Source organism: Salmo salar, chromosome ssa14 (assembly GCF_905237065.1).
Source record: "Salmo salar chromosome ssa14, Ssal_v3.1, whole genome shotgun sequence".
NCBI lineage: Eukaryota > Metazoa > Chordata > Actinopteri > Salmoniformes > Salmonidae > Salmo > Salmo salar.
This window is the reverse complement of record NC_059455.1, coordinates 82,564,696-82,576,769: the sequence shown is the minus strand read 5'-3', so window position 1 is coordinate 82,576,769 and position 12,074 is coordinate 82,564,696. Positions and strand designations below refer to the sequence as shown.

The following is a 12,074-nucleotide window of genomic DNA, read 5'->3' as shown; positions in this document are numbered from 1 at the left end:
CAAGGGTTTGGAAGGCGTTCATGGAACGTCTGGGGGTCTCGGTTAGCCTTACCTCGGGTTTTCACCCCGAAAGTAACAGGCAGGTGGAGAGAGTTAATCAGGATGTGGGTAGGTTTCTGAGGTCTTATTGCCAGGATCGGCCGGGGGAGTGGGTGGAGTTTGTGCCCTGGGCAGAGACGGCTCAGAACTCGCTCCGCCACTCCTCCACTAACCTCACTCCGTTTCAGTGTGTGTTAGGTTATCAGCCGGTTCTGGCCCCTTGGCATCAGAGCCAGACCGAGGCTCCTGCGGTGGACCACTGGTTCCGGCGCGCGGAGGAGACCTGGGACGCAGCTCACGTCCGCCTTCAGCGCGCTGTACGACGTCAAAAAGCTGGTGGAGACCGTCGCTGCAGTGAGGCAGGGTCTGGCTCTCGACCCGAAACCTGCCCCTCCGCCTGCCCTGCCAGAAGCTGAGTCCGCGGTTTGTTGGGCCGTTTAAAGTCCTGAGGAGATTGAACGACGTATGTTATAGGTTAAAGCTTCCCCCCAATTACCGCATTAACCCCTCGTTCCATGTGTCTCTCCTCAGGCCGGTGGTGGCTGGCCCGCTCCAGGAGGCCGAGGTGCGGGAGGTTCCTCTGCCCCTCTGGACATTGAGGGGCCCCGGCGTACTCCATTCGATCCATCCTGGATTCGAGACGTCGGGCGAGGGGTCTTCAGTACCTCGTTGACTGGGAGGGGTACGGTCCGGAGGAGAGATGCTGGGTTCCGGTGGAGGACGTGTTAGATCCTTCCATGCTGAGCGAGTTCCATCGTCTCCATCCGGATCGCCCGGCGCCTCGCCCTCCGGGTCGTCCCCGAGGTCGGTGTCGACGCACTGCTGGAGCCGCGCGTCGGGGGGGGGGGTACTGTCACGACTTCTACTGAAGTTGATGCCCCTCCTTGTTCGGGTGGTGTTCGGCGGTCGACGTCACCGGCCTTCTAGCCATCATTGATCAGTTTTTCATTTTCCATTGGTTTTGTCTGGTCTCTTTACACACCTGTTTCATATCCCAGTAATTATATGTTGTGTATTTAACCCTCTGATTCCCCTCATTTCTCTGTCGGTGATTGTTTGTTTGTTATGTACGTGTTGTTTCTATATCGGTGTGCGACGGGTTATTGTTTTACCCGGATTCTTTTCTACGTTGGTTTTGGAAATAAATATTCCATTTTTTAAACCACTCTGTTTTCTCCTGCGCCTGACTTCCCTGCCACCTACACACACGGACTATGACAGGTAGGCCTTCATTGTAAATAAGAATTTGTTCTTAACTAACTTGCCTTGTTAAATAAAGGTTCAAAAGTAAATAAATAATAATAAGCAAAGAGAAACTACAGTTCATCATTACATCATTACTTTCAAGAACTTTGAAAGTTTCTTCAAGTGCAGTTGCAAAAACCATCAAGCGCTATGATGAAACTGGCTCTCATGAGGACCGCCACAGAAAGGAAGACCCAGTGTTACCTCTGCTGCAGAGGATAAGTTCATTAGAGTTACCAGCCTCAGAAATTCCAGCCCAAATAAATGCTTCTCAGAGTTCAAGTAACAGACACATCTCAACTTTTCAGAGGAGACTGCGTGAATTAGGCCTTCATGGTCGAATTGCTGCAAAGAAACCAATACTAAAGGACACCAATAATAAGAAGAGACTTGCTTGGGTCAAGAAACATGGGTAATGGACATTAGACCGGTGGAAATCTGTCCTTTTGTCTGATGAGTCCAAATTTGAGATTTTGGGTTCCAACCGCTGTGTCTTTGTGAGACGCAGAGTAGGTGAACGGATGATCTCCACATGTGTGGTTCCCACCGTGAAGCATGGAGGAGGAGGTGTAATGGTGTGGGGGTCTTTTGCTGGTGACACTGTCTGCGATTTATTTAGAATTCAAGGCACACTTAACCAGTATGGCTACCACAGCATTCTGCAGCGATACGCCATCCCATCTGGTTTGTGCTTAGTGGGACTATCATTTGTTTTTCAACAGGACAATGACACAAAACACAACTCCAGGCTGTGTAAGGGCTATTTGACCAAGAAGGAGCGTGATGGAATGCTGCATCAGATGACCTGGCCTCCACAATCATCCTGCAAAAGTACTCATTCAAGGGTTTTTCTTAATTTTAACTATTTTCTACATGGTAGAATAATATATATACTGTATAGTCTATCAGGCTGCCAATCACCAAAGAGATGGTTAACACCCAACATCAAAGACTCACATTCCTGCAAACACCTTGTTACATACATGTGTTCATTCTTCCAATAGGCTTGAGCAAACGCCTGCTATGAAGTTAACATGTGAATTGAGAAGGTATAGAGAGAGCTGTCTTCGATGCTTGTCCCGTAAAACTGTCCGGGTGAGAGAGTCATGGAATATTACATCAAATAGTCAAGGGTTACTACCATGTAATAACAAAACATTAGGGTAGGCTAAAGGCTATGCGTACAATAAACCATGTTGTACGAGTTTAAAACAAACTGAAATGAGCTCTGTAAATAAGAGACTAAAACGTCCATGTCCTTCCTCGGTGTGCTCTCTCTCTCTCTCTCTCTCGATCGTTACAACCTTTGTGTGTGTGTGTATGTGCGTGCCTGTCAGTTCCTACTCGTACGGCTATAGTCCTGGATAGCCAACCCACTCTCTCTAGCTAGTTGCTGCAGACTCCTCTCTGCCTGTCGTAGTTGAGTAAACTACATAGACATTAGCGGGCGCACAGAATGCAGCACAGCCGAACACGAGTGGATTAAAACCCCATGCTTCTTTAGAGTCAGTCAGTCGACCGTGTAACTAGAGGAATAAACCCCCAATACTTTAACACATTAGTTTACGCTAATTTACTGAAACGTTAAGCCAGGTAGCGGTAACCCAGTATTGCATTGTGTAATAAAGAGAGATCGGCTGGAATGGCTTCATCTCCTTGCAGCAGTGTTAACTTTGATTCCGGACTGGAAATCAAAACTCGGTCGGTGGAACAAACACTTATCCCATTGGTCTCGCAGGTGAGTTGTGCGCCAGAACGAGCCGAGTGAAACTTTGTCCATGAACATTCTTAAAGGACGAATTGTTATTTGGTTTCATTTACCAAGCTAACGCAGTGTGTTGTGGATTGAAGGAGACTGCATTGCACTTTCACTCTCAAGTCGTCGATGGTTTAAACTAGTCAGACTTTTCTGTAAATGTGAAGGTTTGATAGAGGTGGTTGAATGACGGTACATTTGAATAACTGCGTTGTTCCCGTTTGTTTACGTGGAGGCCGCCGCATGTTCATGTTGTTGAGAAGTTTTGCCCTTACGAAAAAAGATTGCAGTCAGAGTGCAGTATAACTGCAGTACACTGCAGTATAACTGCATTTAGAGTGCAGTATAACTGCAGTATGCTGCAAATACTGCGTCCAAAATAACAGTTTTTTGTTACTGTAGTAATTTTGCAGTGTAACTGCAGTTAGAGTGTAGTATTCTGTAATTACTGCAATTACTGCTTCCAAAATACCACAGTTGACTGCAGTTACTGCACTTTTACTGCAGTTTCAAAACTGCAATCTTTTTTTAAGGGTGGAATTTGTACCCAGTGAAATATCCAACTGCTGTAAAGTAAAGGCTCCACATTTTTTAAATATATGGTCTAATTCTATTGTGAAAGTCTCAAATGATTTAATTGCATAGGGCCCAATTTGGGAAAGAATGTGGGGACATGATCACAAGGAAGTTTCAAAGGGTAGCCTACTAAAGCTACAATGTGTCATTTGCTCATTGATGAACTATTGTTGAAATATTTATTTTCAGTGCATTTCATGTATCAAATTGTCTGTGAACATTTCTCCTTGTTTCTTCCCCTTCTAATTAGTGCACAACGGGGCTGACCCCAAAATGTAGAAGAAAAGTTACAAATAGCCTATATTCTCAGAATTTATGTTAACTTTTCTCCCCTCACTAGATGCAGAGAACGTTATGGTGACTAGCCTATACCCTATTGCCATGCAAGACTGCAGAGAAAGTATCTCTGAATATCAATAGTTTTAACCAGTTTGCCTTAGCAATCTGACTTCCAGATCAGAGTTGACCCGACCCCTCTAATTACTTTGACATACTTGTTTTGTTTTTCAATCAATAACTCTAATTTGGCATACCAACCGTTCTTTGAAGTCTTACATTAATAAAGGTTCATCAGATAACAAAAAGTACCTGCTCTTCTGCAGTTTAGAATCATAGGTTATTACAGTTCTATAGATTAAGCTATAAGCAATGTATGTCTATTATCCCCATTGAGAAAAATGATTTGTCCAGAACAGATAAACAACATAATCCGATTTTCACAAATAACTCCTGTTTCAGCATGTGTAAAACTAACCCATTATGCTCCTGTGTGACCTCTAGGCTGATTTCCAATTCCAGCAGGTCACATGGCCAGCTTGCATTGCATCACATCAATGGGGGGAATGAGAGAGAGAGAGAGAATCACATAAATGCTAATGTGTTCTTGTTTAAGAGGTAGTGGCTATTGGAGAAGGTTCAGAGAGACATGTAATATGTGCTGTTGTGTCTCTATTCATCTACAGTGGAAAGAGAGGCGGTGGGGCACCTTTCCAATGAGGGTTTACAGAGTCCCAGACTATACAGTGGTGAGGGGGGTCTCTGTCCAGGACCCTTCCCCCTCAGAGGGGTGCCAAAGCCTGGGTCTTCCCTCTATTGGCACTGGCTCATTTGAAAGATAAGGCCACTAGCTAGCTGCATGATGTAGGTCTAGGATACCCTTGTCATTCCAATGCATTCATTTAGCACTGTGCTGTGTGCTTTTTAATACCATGTATCTGAAGTGAAGAAGCAGGTTGTACATGCTTTAGTTTATTGATGAAATGAGCTGTAAAATCAATGTTTCTGCCTTTCTCAAGGAAAGCTGAAAAGATTCAAGGCCTTCTCTAGCTTAACTTTTTAATACCAACTCATTTGGAAAAACTAGCAGAGTTGTTACTGTGTCATTCATGCACTTTGCACAGCCAACTTACTGAATGTAAGGCTACAGTGCTGCAAAATCCAGCTGTAAGGTCTGTTTCAACTTTTCTTTATTCTCTCCGGTGGTGAGGAAGGATCATCGTGTGTGGGCGTGCTATAATGACATTCACAATCTTGCTGTTTTAGATGTAACAAAAGCGTCAAGGACAAAATGTTTGCTCAACAATTACATTTTCTCTCCCCGTGTAAGAATCCCCATAGCAACCGTTTGCGATGCAGATAATCTCTTCTAAATGTTTTCTCCATATTTGTTGTTGTTGTTAAAGTCATGATGTCATTGGGGATAATCATGCAACCAGACAGTGTTGTTGATACAATGTAAATGTAATACACTAGTTTCCCTGCAGTGAGAGGCTTCTGTTGTGTAGAGGGCAGAAGTAGATTGTGAGGGACTGGCTACATTGTGTGGGTCCTCCTTTGGGAGTGGGGTTGCGGGGTTGGAGAAGGGGGTTCTGGATGATTATCTGACTGCCTGCATTGTGTGGGCTCTCCTTTGGGAGTGGGGTGGTTAGAGGGGGGGTGGTGGATGAAAAGTCTGTGTCACTGAGAAAAGTCCTGGGAAGATTATTCTGGTGCAGATTCCACCCCTGTCTGTACGCTGTGACATTGATCTTCTCACAGCCTCTGTTCTGTTATCAGCTCCACTCCCATCAGCATGTAATCTCAGGGCTAGTAGCTGGGAGGGAGATGTACTGCTGGGCTTGCTCACGACCGCACACCTCTACAACTACAGAATGAAATGGAACACTTCTTTACACGCTCAGAACAATATAATATAGAACATTGCCATATTGTGTCTCTATGGCTACAATATTCTATCTCTATGGTCCTGCACCATGTATGCACACACAAGGTTACAACAACCTGCCAATCAGTTTGTCTGCCCACCTGGCTATCTGTTTGTCTGACCGCTTGTCTGCCCGTCTGGCTATCTGTTTGTCTGCCCGTTTGTCTGCCCGTCTGGCTATCTGTTTGTCTACCTGTTTGTCTGCCCGTCTGGCTATCTGTTTGTCTGCCCGTCTGGCTATCTGTTTGTCTACTTGTTTGTCTGCCCGTCTGGCTATCTGTTTGTCTGCCCGCCTGTCTGTCCATCCACCTGTCTTTTTGCACCCTCCGTCACTGTGGCCACTCTCAGGACCTGGTCAAAACTAAGAAGACCTTTTTTTGTGTTTCAACAGTATTTCTCTCATCTCTATACAATGACATAGACATAGATTTGTTTTGTAGGTAACCCTTTTTTTTATTCCAATGGCGTATTGAATGAATGGTGGTGAGTATCCTATCTCTGATAGAAGGGCCTCATCATACACAGCACAGGGAAGCAAAGGAAAGCAAAATGAATGTGTCTAGGGTTGACCCCATTTAGTCGACTGGTCAATTGTTTGGTCGATAGGCTGTTGGTCGAACGAGATTTCTTTAGTCGAGCAGTAGCCACATTTGTTTTTACAAATCATGGTGTACAAGACACCTGTCTGATTGGTGCCTGTCTGAGTGGACTGAACCATTGTGGAGGCCGTGGGGATGGCACAGTCTATCAGTCTAAAACATGTGCTACTGAAATTGTATATGGTTATATTATGTAAGAGCAATGGTGTAACACAAATAAAAATAATATTATTTTACCACACATGCACTTTCTCCAGCGTTGGATAGTGGTCGCTGTCCGCGGTTCTGAAACACATCACTGCGCTGTTGAATTGGCGCCTTTTCCTAGACCATGTTGCTATGTGCATAATAGCAAAGTTAACCAGCATACTATTGTTGAGAACAATGTGGTGGAGGCAGCAGATCTCCTTTTTATTGTTATTATTACTATTATTATTATCATCATTAGTAGGTTTATTAAAGCAGCCTTGTATCACCACCATCAAGCTGTAAGTCTTAAGAGCGCATCCTGTTTATTCTTAGTACCGTAACTTACGTATGCCTTTATTTTAATACTTACAGTATATAGGCTACTGTATCAATCAATCATTTATTTGTTCATGTCATCACACATCATACGAGTCATTCATGATGTGAAATGCATTCAAGCATTTTAGTTTGAACATAAAATAAAGCGACCATTGAATAATTAGCGAAAACAATAAATACGCCTAAACCATTCCATTTCGGGAATTAAATTCACGAAGGAATGCGACTTTACAAAAAACAAAACAACTTTACAACAGACTCTCTGGTACGCTTATCAATTATCTAGTGTTGTCTACATTGTTCCAAACGGTCAGAAAAAGTAGATTGTATTCTACTAGAACCTGTTCGGCACACATAGGCCTAATATGCATGCAACGCTTGCTCCTTACCTTCTTTTTCTTGAGTTCCAGTATATTCCACAACTAGTCACATTTATTCCACATATCTGACTTCCCCTTTACCACCTGAGCAACCAGTAAACATTCCCTTTTCAAGTTTATTTGTCACATCCTCTGCATTGATTTTGCTATCACGTGTTACGATGTACCAATTTATTGATGTGATTATGATATGCTATAGGTAAGGCCCTATTGGTCATGTGCATGTGATGCATACGTGTCACATAAAGAGAGAAAGCGTTGAGGGTAGGGCTGGGCGATAAATCAATATCAATAATTATCGAGGTAATTACTTCCCCCAATAATGATATAAAAACGTTTAGATTCATTTTCGATAATGTCGATATAGAATAATTAGGTCCATTTCACCTCTGCGACGCAGCAGGAATGTGCAGAGAAGTGACACTATGCACGTGGATAGGTATACGCCCACTAAAAACCACTATTAACCACGAAAAATTATTCATATAGGTGAAAACAGTGGCAGTGATAGCCATGGAGAAGGAGCAGCTTCCAACAAAGAAAATATTGATTAAAAGGGTTCAACTGTTTCAGTTATTTGGAAGTGGTTTGGCTTTTTGAAGTCCGACAAAGAGCAGAGCAATGTTCAGTGCAAATTGTGTCATAGACAGGTGGCTACCAAGTCTGGTAATACGAGAAACCTTTTTCACCATCTGAAGCAAAATCACTCTTTGGAATATGCAGAAAGTTTGAGTTTGCGCCACACTATTGATAAACACCCCTCAAGCACAAAACAATCTAGGGATGTTTTCCTGAAGCAGTCAACACTGACAGCGTTTATGCCCTACAAGCAAACATTGAAAAGACACAAAGGCATCACAAATTCTATTATGCTAAGGACATGCTACCAATTAGCACAGTCACAAAGGAAGGTTTCAAGAGGCTTATCAATTTAATTGACCCCAGGTATGTGCTCCCTGGCCACAAACATTTCTCCCACACCGCACTGCTTAAACTCTACGCCGAGTGTAGGGAAAAAGTTGAGGAACAGTTCAAGACAGATTTGACGTATTTTGCTACAACTACCGATTTGTGGTCTAGTCGCACGTCAGAGCCTTATATTAGCCTCACTATCCACTATATTGACAAAGAGTGGAATCTTAGAAATAAATGCCTTCAAACATACTTTCCCGACGCCACACGGGTGAAGCTATAGCAGAGGGGGTCATTGATGCTCTAGCCTCCTGGGGACTCAATCAAGACAGACAGGTCTGCATTACAACGCATAGTGGTGCGAACGTGGTGAAGGCCGCTCAAATCAACAAATGGACCCGACTGCAATGTTTTGGACATCGTCTGCACTTGGCCAATGGTAATTAACCTTGTCAATTGTGTATATTGAAGTGATTGCTTAGATGAAACTAAATGTGCATTTATTTTCATCAACTGGTTAAGTTAAATATTAGATTTATACATAACTAAAGGGATTATTGTGATTTTAACATTTTATTAAAATCTCTTGGTTTCTCTTAGAGAGAGTGAGTAGAGACAAATGGGTGGATCGAGCAATTGGAGTGTTTAAGAAAGTGGTAGGTGCCTTTTCCTATTTGTGGAAAAAAAGAGAGACCTGGCACTTCCTCAAAAAGAACACAACCTGCCCCAGTGCAAGTTGGTGACAGAGTCGCCTACCAGGTGGGGATCATGTCAAAAGATGGTGCAAAGTGTAATGGAGCAGGAGAAAGCCATTTCACAGGTCTTGTTAAGTGACTTGTCAACCTCTCCCTGTCCGAATCTGTAATACCAACATGTTTTAAGCAGACCACCATAGTCCCTGTGCCCAAGAGCACTAAGGTAACCTGCCTAAATGACCCGTAGCACTCACGTCTGTAGCCATGAAGTGCTTTGAAAGGCTGGTCATGGCTCACATCAACACCGTCATCCCAGAAACCCTAGACCCACTCCAATTTGCATACCGCCTCAACAGTTCCACAGTTGATGCAATGTCTATTGCACTCCACACTGCCCTTTCCCACCCAGACAAAAGGAACACCTATGGGAGAATGCTATTCATTGACTACATCTCAGCGTTTAACACCATAGTGCCCTCAAAGCTCATCGATAAGCTAAGGACCCTGGGACTAAACACCTCCCTCTGCAACTGGATCCTGGACTTCCTGACGGGCCGCCCCCAGGTGGTAAGGGTAGGTAACAACACATCCGCCATGCTGATCCTCAACACAGGGGCTCCTCAGGGGTGCGTGCTCAGTCCCCTCCTGTACTCCCTGTTCACTCCAACACCTTCACTAAATTTGCCGATGACACAACAGTGGTAGGCCTGATCACCGACAAATACGAGACAGCCTATAGGGAGGAGGTCAGAGACCTGGCCGTGTGGTGCCAGGACAACAACCTCTCCCTCAATGTGATCAAGACAAAGGAGCTGATTGTGGACTACAGGAAAAAGAGGATGAGCACGCCCCCATTCTCATCGATGGGCTGCAGTGGAGCAGGTTGAGGAGCTTCAAGTTCCTTGGTGTCCACATCTCCAACAAACTAACATGGTCCAAGCACACCAAGACAGTTGTGAAGAGGGCACGACAAAAGCTATTCCCCCTTAGGAGACTGAAAAGATTTGGCATGGGTCCTCAGATCCTCTAAAGGTTCTACAGCTGCACCATCGAGAGGGTCCTGACTGGTTGCATCACTGCCTGGTATGGCAACTGCTCGGCCTCTGACTGCAAGGCACTACAGAGGGTTGTGCGAATGGCCCAGTACATCACTGGGGCCAAGATTCCTGCCATCCAGGACCTCTATACCAGGTGGTGTCAGAGGAAGGCCCTAAAAATTGTCTAAGACTCCAGCCACCCTAGTCATAGACTGTTGTCCCTGCTACCGCACGGCAAGTGATACCGGAGCACCAAGTCTAGGTCCAACAGACTTCTAAACAGCTTCTACCCCCAAGCCATAAGACTCCTGAACATCTAGTCAAATGGCTACCCAGACTATTTGCAGTGCCCCCCCCCCCACCTTCTTTACACCGCTGCTACTCTCTATTGTCATCTATGCATAGTCTCTTTAATAACTCTACCTACATGTACGTACTACCTCAACTAACCGGTGCCCCCGCACATTGACTCTGTATCGGTACCACGCTGTATATAGTCTCACTATTGATATTTTACTGTTGCTCTTTAATTACTTGTTACTTTTATCTCTTATTCTTATCCAGATTTTTTTTAAACTGCATTGTTGGTTAGGGGCTCGTGTCACTGGGCAGCTCTCGGCTGTGCTTCCCCTTGTAGTCTGTAATGGTTTGCAAGCCCTGCCACATCCGACGAACTCAGCTGCTACCTTCGGTCTCCTGATACTGACAGTGAAACCAATTCACTGGACTGGTGGAAGATCCACCAAAAACACTTTCCCAAAGTCAGCCACCTGGAAAGTGCTACCTGTGCATTCCTGTGCATTCCTGCGACCAGCTCCCCCCCAGATTGTGTTTTTAGCACAGGTGGCAACATAGTGGCCTGCCATAGGGCAGCTTTAAAGCCAGAGACAGTAGGCAGACTTTTCTTTCTTGCTTGTAACTTGTAAGATGACAACTACCCCAACTTCAACTGTGATGGGCCATTAGGCTAACAGTTATAATGCATATTGACTTGCACAATTTTTATTTTTTATTTTTTTATTTCTTGTTCATAAGTTGTAAGTGTTTATAGCTTTAAAAAAAAGTGGAGTTAATGTTATTTGTGAGTTCTTCTACATCTGACAATAAATAAGAAACAGTAAAACTTTGGGTTTGTTCAGGCAGTCTTGAGTCTGAAGCAGAAATGACCCTTTTAAACATGATTTGATTAATATCATGCTAATTATTGGTATCGAATGAAAATAAATATATACTGCTCAAAAAATTAAAGGGAACACTAAAATAACACATCCTAGATCTGAATGAATGAAATAATCTTATTAAATACTTTTTTCTTTACATAGTTGAATGTGCTGACAACAAAATCACACAAAAATAATCAATGGAAATCCAATTTATCAACCCATTGAGGTCTGGATTTGGAGTCACACTCAAAATTATGTGGAAAACCACACTACAGGCTGATCCAACTTTGATGTAATGTCCTTAAAACAAGTAAAAATGAAGCTCAGTAGTGTGTGTGGCCTCCACGTGCCTGTATGACCGCCCTACAACGCCTGGGCATGCTCCTGATGAGGTGGCGGATGGTCTCCTGAGGGATCTCCTCCCAGACCTGGACTAAAGCATCTGCCAACTCCTCGACAGTCTGTGGTGCAACGTGGCGTTGGTGGATGGAGCGAGACATGATGTCCCAGATGTGCTCAATTGGATTCAGGTCTGGGGAACGGGCGGGCCAGTCCATAGCATCAATGCCTTCCTCTTGCAGGAACTGCTGACACACTCCAGCGACATGAGGTCTAGCATTGTCTTGCATTAGGAGGAACCCAGGGCCAACCGCACCAGCATATGGTCTCACAAGGGGTCTGAGGATCTCATCTCGGTACCTAATGGCAGTCAGGCTACCTCTGGCGAGCACATGGAGGGCTGTACGGCCCCCCCATAAAATGCCACCCCACACCATGACTGACCCACCGCCAAACCGGTCATGCTGGAGGATGTTGCAGGCAGCAGAACGTTCTCCACAGCGTCTCCAGACTCTGTCACGTCTGTCACGTGCTCAGTGTGAACCTGCTTTCATCTGTGAAGAGCACAGGGCGCCAGTGGCGAATTTGCCAATCTTGGTGTT

General features: G+C 44.4%; 1 protein-coding gene across 6 annotated transcripts in view; it reads left to right on the top strand.

The window, feature by feature from the left end:
• Positions 1-2,618: 2,618 nt before the first annotated feature.
• The window catches only part of ctnnal1 (catenin (cadherin-associated protein), alpha-like 1), a 210,182-nt gene continuing 200,726 nt past the window's right edge, over positions 2,619-12,074 (top strand). For all 6 annotated transcript variants that reach the window (XM_014142798.2, XM_014142794.2, XM_014142797.2 and 3 more), the window contains exon 1: positions 2,619-3,022. In XM_014142798.2, coding sequence (XP_013998273.2) covers positions 2,927-3,022 — 96 coding nt within the window. In that variant the 5' untranslated portion in view covers positions 2,619-2,926. The remainder of the gene's footprint in view (positions 3,023-12,074) is intronic.